Raw genomic sequence first — 15,260 nt, forward strand, 5'->3', positions numbered from 1 at the left:
AAGAGAGATATAAGAGATATAAAGTTTGGGTAGACTTTTCGGTAATTGTTCCGCTAAGATTTACAAAACAGCTTGGATTTACATAACGAACTCAACAAATTTCTGCGATGCCATGCTGCTTTTCCGCATAAGAGAATTCTAATTCATATAAAAAAGATGTAAAGGACATAAAAATAATGTTAGTTACATAAGCTTATATTATTGTATTTTAGGGATGATCATGGTTTCACTGCTTTGCACTGGGCCGCTAAAGAAGGTCACGTTGGGATCGTGGATCTATTGATTAATCGTGGATGTCGTGTTAACGCTTTCAACCTTGGAGATGATACCGCGCTTCATCTCGCATCAGCCCACGGTCATCGCGATGTAGTTATTATGGTATGTATATTGCTAAGGTTTTTCAAGCTGAATCGCCTGTTTTTAGATCTTAAAAATGCCTCTATTTTAAATTTTTATTTGAGGCGAATTTTAGTAAAAGCTTGAGAAATATATAGTGTACTAATTGGCCTTAAAAATGACGTTAGCAATGTGATTTTTTAAATGCCAATAATTATAAAATTTTTATGCATTAAAAAGCGCGATCTTGTCATTGTTCTAAAAACGAATATCATCTCTGATGCTGGTTAACTTTTGCCATATCCACGGGCACTGTCTAGTACGACCACCACGTACGATATGGATCAATGATTTAGACAATAGGTTATATATAGTACCGACAATGGAATCATTTTGGCCAATCATTTGGCCATCAATGGCCATCATCACAATAAATATGTCATAAAATAATCCTCGTTTATGAAGTTTATGAACTAATTCTCGTAGAACAACAATACAAGATTAGCGAAATTGAGTAGGCCCTGATAATGGCTGAGACTTAATTTTTTCCATTTGATATGAATATTAGGGTTAGAGAAAGCTAGATACAAGTTCAGGGTCTAGTCATTCTGGCTTACGATGTGATCTCAATCGATTGTTTTGCTAGCGGGAGGCAAATAGTCAATTTTACTATTTTGTGAGCTTGTGATCATGCCACATATTTTAAGACATAGACTAGAACATGCAGCATAGTAACAAGATCACATACGTTTATTGCGTTTATACAGTCAATTTCATTTCATTTACTAAGATCAACTTATAAGAATCGAAGTTCTGCTCTCATATCTGTAATAAATAGCACTTAATAGTTTCTTCCCATTTGTAGCTCCGTATGCTAGTTTTGCGTCTTTTGAAAAAAATACAAATACACATTTTTAACGAGTTGATACGAGCTTGTGCTGACTGTATAGGAGACCTTAGGTTCTTTTCACTGGAATTTTGCTAATGACATTTATGCTATTACTAAAAATCGACCTAGTGAGATACACTGTTATATCATTTTTTATTTATAGGATATTTTAAAAGGCGAAATCAATCTTGAGGAATGACAGAGTTTAGTTACAAATGCTTAGCGTATGGAGTGCTTGATTTATGAAAAAACGAAGATAGTGTGTTTTGACTTTATAAATAAGTTCCTGAGTGACATAATATTCAAAACATAATAGCAGGTATTTCCGCTTGCAATATGGTCTTGATGTTGTGTATACTCCATGAATCAGTATCCTTTATCACAACTCAAAGTTAGGAAATGTATAAAATGCAAATGATAAAGTGTTACTCCTGACTGTTTATCCGGTGTAAACACCGTCCACCACAAATATTGCTTCAACTCAAGACCTCAGTCTTTCACAACTTTCAAATGATTCTTTTGCAAACGTGTGAACGCTTTCCTGCTAGCACGAATGAGAACAACGATACAACTATATCTAGAGTTGTTCTATAACGTTTCAGCTCGCAATATACGGCAGTAATATGTGCTAATTCGAGAATATGCTCATATTTTCAAGCAGCCCACCGTACAGTAACGGGCTAATATGGATCAATGCTAGCCTTCTTTCAGACTTTTCTAGCTATACACAATTGCGCAACACTTCGTGGAGCAGTCAGATTACGTTCTTTGGTGATACGTCCGCCTTTTTGGAAGTATCATGATGTCGACTTTGCTGGAGACCACACTTAAATTTTCTTTTATTCTCCTCTCGACCGTTTATTTGTATTGACAATAGGAATGTTTTCATCAGAGAAGGACCAAAGGCAGCCTATAGTTTCACTGGCGCGAAAACTGTACATCAACAAGCTAATCGAAACATAAAAATCGCCAGAAATGCACTTCTATAATAAGTTTTTCATTTACCTGTGCTGGAATTTGCTCGTTTTTCGGCAGCCGCAAGTTGATTTACTGTCGGTTTGGGAAAAAGTATATAATTTCGGTAGGGGTTTGTCCAGCCCAAAGGGACTAAGTAATGGCTGATATTCGCCCGAATTCTTAAAACGACACACTGCTTTTCGCCATGGCTGCAAGTGTATTTATATTTTTTTTTGAAGGTGCTTTCTTTGAACGTGCTTTCATCCAGTACTATCAGCTTTGGGTGAATTGTGAAGCACTAGGCCGTTCATCGAAGACGAGTATCTTGACTTGTCGGTAGGCCAAGGTTGAATTTTAGTAAAACACGCTAAGCACGACAGATCCAGCAGGTCTAAGTTTTGGACAGATGTACTATACACTGGTTGTTTGAATAGACATATTCCCCTTTAAAACAAATTTTTAAATTGTTAAATTGGAAATTTGGAATTATAAGAAATGTTTTTTGTGACATTTTAATGACTTTTCAAGCCCTTATAAATTAATCTGTTAGAGATTTCCGCTACTCTTCAAACATTTTGAGAACCATAGGTAATCTATAGATAAAAAGAAGTTTTCCTTTATATAGTGCGGTTAAAGCCGGAAGTGGACGGCAACCCAATATTAAGGCATAATTGGGCCCTGCATAGTCTCCACCAGGATAAATTGGTTCCAATTTATCCTTCATAGTTACCATTGGAGTCACGAACTCGGTGCCATCTCGGGTAAAGAAGTTCGCTTCGACATTGCCATCAGACCTGAAGCTGAGTTGAAGGCTGCGGTTGTGGTTTATGGAAGATAGCATTGACATCATCCTTGACTATGGGTCGTTTGTCTTTTTGCAGTGATTTAAACCGAATTTCAAAATCTGAGGAATAAAACGTTTGGCTAGATCAAGGCACTGCTGAAGGGTAGCTTAGACTGCATCGAGGCTATATTCTTTAGAGGCCTGTTGAGTGTAATAGTTTTTAAAAACTAGCGGCTTCTCAGATAGATAGCAACGCGACACTGACAACAGTACGTCCCACTGCTTTTGACTTGTACTTCCTAAAACAAATAGGTGAACGCCGACATTGACGCACCAGAGTAATACAGTATTGACTGCTTGCAAGTAAGTTAAATTTGGAAAGCTAGAATCTTGTATTTTCGAAAAATTGCTATGGTTGACAGTTATAGATGTTTCGTGAAATCCGGCCATATACACTTGCTTCAGACATCTTCAGGATTTCTCGCTATTACTGGCTTTTTTTCTAATCTCTTGACGAGAAGATATTACGTGACCTGATCTCCACATTGCTTGCACTCTTCATTTCATTTTGATGGGCTCGGATGTCGCACTTCAAATTATTTTTGTTGTATAATCTGTCTTCAGGAGCGTAAAAAGCTAAGAAGTAGCCAGGTGGTGACGTCATATGAAACCTTGTTTTATGAACTATAAGAATATATATGATTAATCTAATAATAATGTTACCAAATGTTTGATTATTCAAATTTTAAAGCAGAGGCAAGCGGGGGCTTGAGAAATAGCAAGGGTCTAGATGAAAGACACTATTTTGGTCAATACTAATAATGAAAATAAAGAAGTCACAAAGGCCGTCCAACATAATTTTTTGCTGACTAAAATGTGTTGTTGTGCAAAATGTTACCAATTATCCCTCAATGAATTGAAAACATGGCGTTTCCAATCGAATACTGAAAGGCACCTGCGCGAGGTGCTCCCAAGTAGGATGCGCGCTTTCCGCTGCGATTCAATCACAAACATTTGGGAGGAAAAGCCTCTTTTATACATTAGACAAAAACGAACCAGAAACTCCACAATATCTCAGGTCAATCAAGTTACCCTTTGTTGTGCAATCATTTCCTAATGCATGTTGTGTAACGATACGTAATGAATGCATAATATTCTATAGCCGATGGTGACCTGTTTGCCACACCACCCGTGGATAGGCTGAGCGATTTTTAAATTAACGGAACCTGTCTGTAGAAGGAAGAAATGCCTTATCATGATATGATTATTAAGATGATTAAATACCTACAAACTATGATCTTTGCCTTCTATTCAGGATTTGGGTAACGCGAGGCATAGTGAATTAAGCAGATGTTAACCGATTAATCGAGGTAACATCTCCGGGTCTAGGGTGGTTTTATTATTGCTAGCGGATAACGAGATTTGATGACGGTGCACACGAAAAGCAAAATTTAACTCTTAGCCATTTACTCTGTCTAATTTCTAATATATATCAAATTATAGAAGTAGCCAGTACAGCATGCAAACGATGGCGTTATGCTGTATCTAGAACGTTTCGCTGTTAATTTTTCTACAAACTTTACACTCTTTAATCACTCGCCTTTGCGTGTAGTTAGTACAGAAGAGTGCTGCCTTAGTTGGCCTATAGTGTTGAGGATATTGCTTCAATGTATATAGGCTATCGAATTTATCCAATGGATAAACAACTATGTGTATTTTGTTTTCGCCAGGCAATAATATAAGAAATTTATCACCATAAATCACTTAGTGTTTCTTAAACAAACCATCGGCATTAAAAAATGGTTTAAATTTTCGTATTGGGCAGCTGGGTGTTTGAGCGTCCTTACAGTCTGACGATAGTTGGCCCCCGAAGTGTGAGCGTGATATTTCTTAATGCTACTGTCTCCGCTTTGCGTGGAAAACTTCTGATTTATCTGATGAAATTTGACTCTTCCAGTAATTGTTAATAAACCTGACATCAGTCGGTGTGCGGACAAGTTCGAACGATAATGAGAATTTATTTACACTCGATGAAGGACCAGGGCGATCGGACCGTGTAGCAAAATAAAATGCATTTTTGAATTTGCTCGATTGAAGATGATTAGATGACGTTGGACGACCCGTCGCCTTTAACCAATTTAGACTATTGTCGAACTTCCGGAGTATTTAGAGAAATACTTTTCAATATAAGGTTGGTTAAGTTGTGCTTAGAGGCTATGTAATTGTAATGCGACGGCAAAAAACTTTACATTTATTCATGTTTCTACAATATTTCGAGTTAAGAAAATGATATACTGTTGTACAATGTTCTTGGCAAAAAACAGCCTTACTTATAGCTATATATAATACTGTGTAACCATACGTGATACAGAACGAATTTATATTTAACTATTTGGCCGTTCGCCACACTTACCACCTGCCTCTTATTGTTCTTCATCAAAATATTTTTGGGTTTTCATATTATTAGGATACTTCTGAAATACTGATTTACGTTCTAGCCACTGAGTGCACATGTTTGCTATTAACATCTGTTCACATTTGTTACTTTTCTCATTAGGTAGCTGGGTTAAAAGATGTAATTTGGACAATTTTTACATTACCATTACTTATTAATTGGCATGTACTGGTTTATTTTGCTACACAGCTGCTCACGAACAAAGCGGAGGTGAACGTAATGAATGAGCATGGTAACACACCTCTCCACTACGCCTGTTTTTGGGGATATGGACAGATCGCAGAGGACCTGATTACCGCAGGAGCGCATGCCGCCATAGCAAACAAATATGGTGAGACGCCACTTGACAAGTGCAAAGGACTTCTTCCTGAGAAGCTTCACGGTAAGAAAAACGCTACATTATCGGTTTTCTTTACCTCAGGTCGAACGATTCGTAACTATACCATAAGAAGGCTCCCCCTGATTCTGAAAATCACTACCATCTTCCCGCGCTTTTTTGTTCCGCTACCGAAGGTACTACATAAGCATGCGTCACTTATGTAGTACCTTCGGTAGACGCTGTTGTGTATAACAAAAATGATATCGTATCTTTCGTTCGATAATTTTCGATATTTCATTCTTAAACACAAATTCCTGAGTTATTTGATCAATACCATTAATTCCCCAGCGTTACAGCCCTTCTAGTTAGCAATGATGAAAGATAAGCTTCTTTTTATTATACTGTTGATCGACATATAAATTTTTATCATTCAGGTGCATTAATTTAAGAGAAGATGATCCGGATAGTAGGTACCAGTTAATATAATCACGATGTTAGTGTATGTCGCCTATGGTTCACAGATACCAGTATATAGACAATAACAGCGTTGGAGAACTCGGAATGTCAGGCTTCCAACGCATCCCACGTATCCTCAATAACTGTCTTTTGAAAGTATATCAGTGAAATTTTTGTCGGTTTCTGAATAGATAATCATATTTTTATGCCTAAGTTCAGACAATCTTAGCAAATTCTGTCAGTAGAGCCAATTCATTAAACTTATTTGGCCGATTTGAAAAGGGTGGCGTATTACGACCATCAGTTTAACAAGCTTCTTAGAAACATTGCATGAGATTATAGCTTAATGAAGACAACCACTTTCTAGCAAAAAAGAATTATTGGTTTTGTTTTTAGGTTGTGCTTCTCTATTTTAGTAAGTCAAAGTAATATGGATTATAGGCCTTTATCTATTTAAGACTTTCCTTCAAGCACAACTTTTGATGTTTAAAACCATTGGCAGTAATTTCACTATGTCTATCTTCAGTAAAATTATTCCCAAAAAATAGCTGATCCAAAAAGAGGTTTATCTCACTATTTATAGCCTAAGGCAGAGCTTAAAAATCTATAGTGATCTGATCGCCATAATGGTAAAAGCAAGTCTAGGTTTGATACCATCTTACCTATAATATTTTACTTAGAACGACATTATTTTTCTCTCATAACAATTAGAGGTGAGCTATTTTCTGTTTTTTTTTAATCGAATTTTGTCCCTTACTTATTTGAAGTTATTTTATATCATTTCCTTACGCTATTTTGGTTTCAGCAAAAAACCTCTGTACTGCTACGATACCATTGACTCTATCATAACGCCAACCAAGCGGGTGCAAACATTAGGTCATTTTTAAATATAAATTTACTAAAAATAATTAGGTAGACCTATACTCACACACCTTCGTGGAGCTTAAGTACCCCTATTTTACGTATACTTACAAAAATCCAAAAGAGAAAAAGTATAAGCATTATTAGTTAGTTGATTTGGTGCAGTCTTCGCAACGTTTAATAGAGATATTAAAAGAACTGTCCTACGTGCTCGGGTAACTATTTTAATTTAAAAATTAATGATTATCTTTAAAATCAAAGGCTGGTCTGAGGTCTCACATGCTTTATTCATTAATAGTTCGTATTATATGATTACATAGTTTACCCTTAGCTTATCCTTAAGGGTCACTTGGATATCTTTGATAAGTCACAACAGTAGTTGTATCGAGTATGAAGGATTTCGGACATTATAGGTATATTTTTTGTTTGTATGGTTTCGTGACGTTTATATATAGATTTAGCAGTAGAGAAGGGTCAAGATCTTGCACCAATCGCATACAAGGACTTCTCGTGGTCAGGTACAAAGACTCGTGCCCGAGATGCTACTCTTTCCAGACATCGCCACATTGAACTTGAACAACTGAAGTTCCTGGAAAAAATTGGTAGTAGCCACACTGGTGAAACGTGGAAAGGAACATTTCAGGGCAACGATGTCATCTGCAAGATACTCAAGATAGGTGATGTAACCCCACGTATACAAAGAGATTTCAACGACCAGTACCCAAAACTGAGAATCTTCTCGCATCCGAATATTCTCCCGGTATGTCATTTAATTTTACGTGCGGTGCGCTCCGTTTCTTTCTTCGATTTTTTGAGCACCAGTAGCAACTATAGTGCCAGCAACCTCTTTAATTCGTTTGAGTAATTTGTGTGGAGCTTCTTGTTGTAAGCCATGATAAAAGTACTTTCCTTTTCGGGAAGCTTTTCGGAACTATCCTTATAGTATTACATCAAAGTTACAGCTTCGTTAATTGTAAACTCATGATCCATATTTACGTAGCAATAAAAAGACTGGCAATAAAGCGACCGTGTCAATATAGAAGATTGGCAAAGAGCTGGCAAAGTTTACTAACAACTAGTGAGAGATAATTCAACTATTACCAAAACATGCCCATGGTTAGGAGAAAGTAACAATAATTGCAGTAAGAAACAATAATTGCAGCAGCCCTTATTCGTTCTAGACACGTGAATAAAGTTGTATACTTTTATGTTGTATATTTTATCTAGGTGATCGGTTGCGTATCTCAGCCTCCGCATCTTATCGTGGTGCAGCAGTACCTTCCTGTGGGCTCCCTACATGATGTATTGCATGGTAAACAGCGAAGTAATATTGTTGTAGACTCGTCTCAAGTTTTACGGTTCGCATTGGACATCGCTCGAGGAATGGCGTTTTTACATTCTATTGACCCCATGCTTCCTGGGTACAACCTATGCACAAGACATGTCATGGTACATAATAGTATAACATATAATTCTTGGCTAAATCGAGATTATTAGCGCAAACTTGCGTATTTGTTTTCAGGTTTCGTCTAGAAAGTTTTGCATATGAAGACGGCTCTTAAATACCATGCATTGTATGGGTATAGGAGTCGTATGTTAGTCGCATTTTTAGTTTACTGGAGCCAAAGGTAGAAGAGACATCTTCCGGTAGAAAATTGCCGGAATTAAAGCGCAGATGCTACAGTGACTCTTTCTGCCAAACAAAGGACGCATGCTTCACGCGACCTTGGTATTATAAAATCTATTGTATTACTATGATAATGAGCCTTTCGGTGGGTATAATGGAAAGATTCAAAAGAGCAATCGAATTAGTGTACGTCACAAACCTTCCTTCAATGCGTCGGTCTTTAAAAGAAAGGAGGGGAGATTGCCTGACTTACGTTGTGAGATTGTACGACGATCGCAACTGGCTTCCATGTTGCATTACCAAGTAAAATATTAGCATCACATAAATCAAAATTTTACACACCTTTAAAAACATTTAAGATATATTAGCAGTTGTTTTCATTAATTTCTAAACTATATCAGGACAAAATTTTCTAGAGATACTGGCTAAAGCATCTTCTATTTAGGAACAAAGTCGCATTAAATGCGCATTGTTTAATACACGCTTAACCAAGGTGATGCCTTTAAATCCAGTTAAGAGTACTCTGAGAGGACTGACATTAGGGCACGTATTATCAGGCAATCCGTATTTGAATGATTTATTTAGCGCGGCAAGATCAGATCTATTTGCAACAGGGAGATCAGAAATATTGCAAAGACTACCAACGTCAGACGAATTATAGTATTAATGCTTACTGATATGAGTAATCCGACTCACGTCGTAATAAACTAATAGCACGATAGACATAAGCTATTTAGCGGAACAGGCTAGTTAGCGTGTATATACTTCTACGGAGATAAATAGGCTGATTGCAGAAAATAGATGTAATAGGTATGCGACAAATGCAGAGATCACTGACGAACGCCTATAAATTCAAAATATATAGTATTTGCAGTATAAATTATCAAAATGCACGTGCAGTTTTTTTGTTCATACACCAAAAGGCGCGATTATTTAAATTGATGAAAATATATGCACTAGGTGTGTAGGACTTGGAACCAAAAAATGCATCTAAACTAAGCAAGAAATGTATAAGCATCTTTGCCACAAGAAACCTTTTTTTGCAAGACGAGCTTTCATCTCGTAGAAAAGTCAAAACCTATCGAGAAAAGGCTTGCTTTTACCCGTCAATTTGCGTACTTTTCAATAAACATTTGCATAAATTGGAAGAGTATCAATCGTATAATTCACAAAAAGGTATATCTGTCGTTTAAATTTTCTCTTGTTCACATTATTTCCATATTTTGTTGATCAAAATAGAACTTCGCTACATTTAGCTGTAGTTTCCCTATGGGTGTCACAATACAGTTCACGCTTTATTAAATTAAAGGTAATATAGAACACATTTTTGATTAATATACAAACATTCTCTACGAGAGTCACTTATCTGTACAATATTTTGCAGCTACCTACTTTCAGTAATGTAAACAAACGCCATCGTAGTATTTTTATTTTATAGTGCTATTTAAACTGTAAATATGTAGATAGCGAACAATCAGTCTCAGGCTTTTTCCTACAGTGTGCTAAAGGTTTAAAATTGTCTCAACGTTGGACCCTACACGTTTCGCTGCATAGTTAATGAATCATGGCCAAAAGTTGCCTTACAAAAACGACGCATGCGGGCTGAGATTTACTAGCGTTCTCTTATACAATAATATAACCTCTTCATATAATACCATAATAAAATACATAGATATGTCCATAAATACTTGCGAAACATATTATTTGCGGGGCATTCTATAGTAAGTCATTTGCTGTTTTTATTTTAGGTTGATGAGCTCATGACTGCTTATGTGAATATGGCAGACACGCGATTTTCGTTTGAGCATCCAGAAAAGTGTTTCGAACCATCAGGATACGCACCCGAGGCTCTACAGAAACGACAAGAAGATATCAATTGGAAAGCAGCAGATATGTGGTCATTCGCTATTTTGCTGTGGGAGCTGGCCACACGTGAAGTTCCTTTTGCTAATATACCCCCTATGATCATGGGTATGTACAGAAGAAAATATGAGCTATCTTTTTTCAAGTTCAAAAGTATTTAATACATTGTTTTGAAATTTGTTGTGTTTTGTTTTTGGATGTTTGCCATCGTTACTCCATAAAAGCTCAAGTCAAGAAAAAATTAAATTGGAAGTATAAGACAAGTTAAGAGGGCTCGGAAATGACCGAAATAATATTTAACTCAAAGTGAGTCTACCACGTTTAGCGTTCTTGTGATTCAAAGCCATCTAGTAAAAAGCGTACTTCTAGATTAAACAATTGGAACGACGCTAGTGATCACAATACTAGTTTCTCTAAGTCAAATTCTGGAAAGGATGTCTCTACGAGATTGTTGACATTTTGCAATGAATGCCTTAGAGTTAAATCTCATTTATAGTGATAGTTGCAATGTGCTCTGTCCGCAGACGCACATTATTCTCCAGAATACTGGCAGTACAAATAAGGATGTGTGTTTATGCTCACAATATTTCAGTCGTAATGGTGCAATAGGATTCAAAGCACTGTAAACCTTAGTATGAAATTTTGGTTATGAGACATGTTATGAAGAAGCGTGCGTGTAAAATCGACGGAAGTACCAGTATCTTTATTTAAAATATGAAAAGGCTGTAAATTCCGGTGTGGACTCCTTTTTAAAAATATATTGGTTGCAATTTAGTTATTTTTGCTATTCAGATTTAACAGGTTGAAAAGCATTCTGTTGGTTAATATTTACGTGTATACCCTTACAGGTATGAGGATTGCGATGGAAAATCTTAGAGTACCAATTCCCCCTGGAATATCTCCTCACATGGCTCGCTTAATCAAAATCTGCATGAATGAAGACCCTGGTAGAAGACCAACGTTCGAGCAGGTTATTCCTATTCTCGAAAAAATGGTCTCTAGGTAGATACATACTAAGGAAGTTCGAGAACGTAGAAGCTTCAATACTGACCGGCCAGCATAAATGTGTTTGGTAATTATGGTGTAGAGGATTGTTTTACCTTTATAAGTTTGGCGAGCCATTGTCATGAAAAAACACGTTTTTTTGAACTCCTGCATCAACACTATTAACATTAAACGGAAAACTAAGTTTAATGCACAATCATAAAACAAATCTATAACTAACCTTCTTTAGGAAATCGTATTATAAACAGATGTAAATGATATGAACATAACATTTACATCGGAAAGTTTGTGAAAAGGGTAAGGAAAAGATTAAAAAAAAAAGTACGTTCATGTTGTTTGCTGGTTTGAAACAACCGTAAATGCATCCTTTATTGTTCATTCATTTTATTTGATATATATATATGCAATCTCACATAGGAAGCTGTCGTTTATAGCCGGTAAAATTCAAAGTAATATGGGTTATAATGTTAATCGCCGCTGGCAATTCACGAAAAATAGATAAAGATGCTGCAAGGGCTGCATACTTTTACAAAGTTCGGAAACAATTGCGAACTTTGAAAGGTGGTGATTTATAATTTATTTGCCAATTAAGTATATGCTATTAATGTCATTGGTTGTAATTAAATAATCTCTGTGCAACTGAGTGCATATCACCATTGCTAATTAATTTGCTGTCATTAAAAATAGAAAAATAGGTGGGTGTTTTTTCTAAGTTTTATTCGGCCTTGTATAGCTTTAACGAAACGTATTACCAAATAGGGAGCCGAATCTACGAACTCACCTACTTTTTCACAAAGTGCTGAAAAAATCAGGAAATTTTGCGGTGTTCAAAAAAGCATGACAACCGTCTAAATCGTCTGAAAAAGCGCAACCCCAAAGAAATGCGTTTTTTTAACGATGCTCGTGAAACTACGTAATTCAGTTGATGCTCCTTATTACTACCCACTTTCTGAATCATCTAAATCTTTCAAACAAGCGTTCCAGAAAGACGTTTAAAATATTAAACAAAAAACAACTTTCCGTAAAATTGCTTGTCTGAAACTGTACTCGATGTTTCTGTGTGAAATTACTTAGCTTTTTTAAGTACCACAGAGTTGCGTGGCTTTTCAAGCAACTTCTAAACAAAAACAAAATAAATGAAAATACTTAAAGTTCTTTATTGCATATTTTCAGTTAAATTGTTTTTCAGCTTTTAAATAGAAGCAAGATAAATTAAAATAACTGGTACTAACCATTGCATATTTTTAGTCAGACTTTTTCTATAATAGGTTTTTTAACTCTTGTTCAAGTACATTGGGCCTTACTTCTAGAATTTGTCAAGATACTGTGACAACTCTGGGGCTTTCTCTAGCACCTTCTAAGTCTAGTCTCCACTAAATTAACACTTATTTTAACGTAATTTTTTTTACCCTAGACTGAAACTTATTTAAATGTTACCTTCACTCAGACTCACGGCAGACTTCGTTTTTCGTTTAGCTGAAAGGGAGCTTAGACTGAGGCAGCTTCTGTGCTCTACGTGTGGCTTCTTTCTCTTTTGCTTTTCTTTAGCTCTATTATTTCGGCTGCATACTCAGAGGTTATAATCTGGTTTTCTTGTGAGTCGTGAAAAAAGATGGTTTCCTTCCAGCTTTGTCCATTTCAGCACGAAGAGCATGCGGTATTTTTGTGCGCGTGAACCACGTCGCCGCACCTATCAATGTCGCTTGTGATCTGTAGATTTCTTCGCGTCCTTCCTATTCAATGGAGGCATCTCGCGGAAACCATGCAAGAATAATCCGTAAAAAAATTCGAAGTAGGCGAAATCGTGGCTGCAATTTAACGATTGAGGTACAACAAGTCCTCTGAGGCAGATGGTACACGAAACGAACATTTTAAAGAGGCGTTACTGAGTGATTCAGAATGCCGCAACATTCCGCCACATTCAGAATGACGCAAAACTTCCTTCTCAGTCAAATCAGAAGACTAAAAACTTCCTAGCGAAACATTTAGAAAAATTTCCTCAAAACAATGCTTGTTTCCAAACTCACAGATGTCTTCGACATTCAATCTGTTGTACAACAGGTGTTTAGTACCAGCTAATAAATGCGTGCCGGAATCACTAGATCACATCTAACTTTTGTAAAGAAGATTTCGAAGGTACGAAGGAGTGTTCGTGAACTTTTACTGTGCATTTGACCCTGCCGTACCCTAACAACTTAAGGTCAGTGCAAAACTGGCTGCAACAAGAATGTAAAAACAATATTTTTCAACCCTTAGTTTTGATCCTAGAAATAACGGTAAGATTTTTTCAAAATGATCGCTAAATTGTGAATTCGATTGAGGTTGTGTTTTGGGTTGTGGCTTCTGCTTTATTGGGCTATCTTCAGGCAAATCATTTTTAAAAAGTTTGCGGTTCCTACAAACAGTAGCGACCACAGGTTATCTACCCGGCCGATTTCAGTCACTTAAAGGAAACGCTTTAACTCCGTAACAGAATCCTGATCGAATTCACAATGGTGTGACGGTCATGTTTCCTAGGAAACTGCAGACTTGGTACCGAATGGAAATTCGTAAACAGGTACAAGTACTTCGATATTTTCCTTCCGTGAAACAAAGCAACTTCCACACAGTACGTCCTGCTTTCTCTATCTGAAAATAGTTTAACCTCAGGATAGTGCGACAGCCGTATGCGGTACTTAATTCACTTGCTATCATCTAATACGGGCGCCACCAGAGAAGCTAAATCGCTGTAAGCGACCCAACCTTAAACCCATTCTGTGGTTCTACATGACTCCTACTGAGGTTGGTGTACCACTTTACGTGTTGGCCACTATTCGTGCCGTATTTGATTTGTGCAAAGCCAAGATGTTCAGCCTTCCAAATACATAGATAGAAAAGGTCTATGAAAATCTTGGAAGCGCTGACAATAGGAAAATTATTAAACCTCTAACTAAAAATCAAACATCATTCCAGATGAACATAAAGAATACTATAAATGCAACTCTTTTTATATACTGTAATGAACTGACTTAGCTTAGCCGTTGACGGGCATAAACAAGCGTTTCACAGTCTCTCGCTTTGCGTTTATATAGCCAAAATATCCTAATATGAGTTTATGAATAAACACTAGACGTATTTATTCATAAACTCATATTACGATGTTTTGCAATACTACAGTAATGTACTCGATTACGATATAAATATTACTTGTAGTTCACACTTTACTTTCAACTACGCTATTAAATTGGTAAAAGGGTCGTTTTGTAGCTATTTTTACTTAAATTTATTTTCTGTCACTCTCCACGATTTTACATTTTTTAGACTATTTATTTATTTCTTCTCGCCAAATATTTTCAGGTCTGGCGTTGAAGACCTCGTCGAACCACGTTTTGAGACCCGTTTCGCCATCAAATGCATAGTTACTAATTTTGTTTATTGGAAAAAAGCTCGAACGACAACCAGGTTTTAATATTCCCTCTTTGTAACAAACGAACCCTTTCGAGAGTATAGGGTCCTCACTGTACATGGCAGAAATATCCTGAGCTGCTTCGATATTTTTTTTGGCACACAGGTACTTCCACCTTAATAACTTAATATTAAGTAGGAAATAATAAGTAAAATGAGGAAGGTACCGACATTTATGCCACAATCGAGTTTTCGGTTGCTTTATATTCATTCATACCATAATATGTTCTAATTTTTTTCTTAAGAAAAAATAAAGAAAATGAA

At 36.4% G+C, this 15,260-nt stretch overlaps 1 protein-coding gene across 1 annotated transcript; it reads left to right on the forward strand.

The window, feature by feature from the left end:
- Positions 1-212: 212 nt before the first annotated feature.
- On the forward strand, positions 213-12,707 carry LOC111266001 (integrin linked kinase; the record flags this gene model as incomplete). Its single annotated transcript, XM_022843107.2, is given in 6 exon segments — positions 213-378; positions 5,611-5,803; positions 7,513-7,817; positions 8,285-8,506; positions 10,433-10,655; positions 11,396-12,707. Coding segments are annotated over 6 exon segments (1,267 nt in total), but the record flags the coding sequence as incomplete, so codon positions are not given.
- Between the last annotated feature and the right edge of the window lie 2,553 nt (positions 12,708-15,260).

Source organism: Varroa jacobsoni, unplaced genomic scaffold (assembly GCF_002532875.2).
Source record: "Varroa jacobsoni isolate VJ856 unplaced genomic scaffold, vjacob_1.0 scaffold_1039, whole genome shotgun sequence".
Taxonomy (NCBI): Eukaryota; Metazoa; Arthropoda; class Arachnida; order Mesostigmata; family Varroidae; genus Varroa; species Varroa jacobsoni.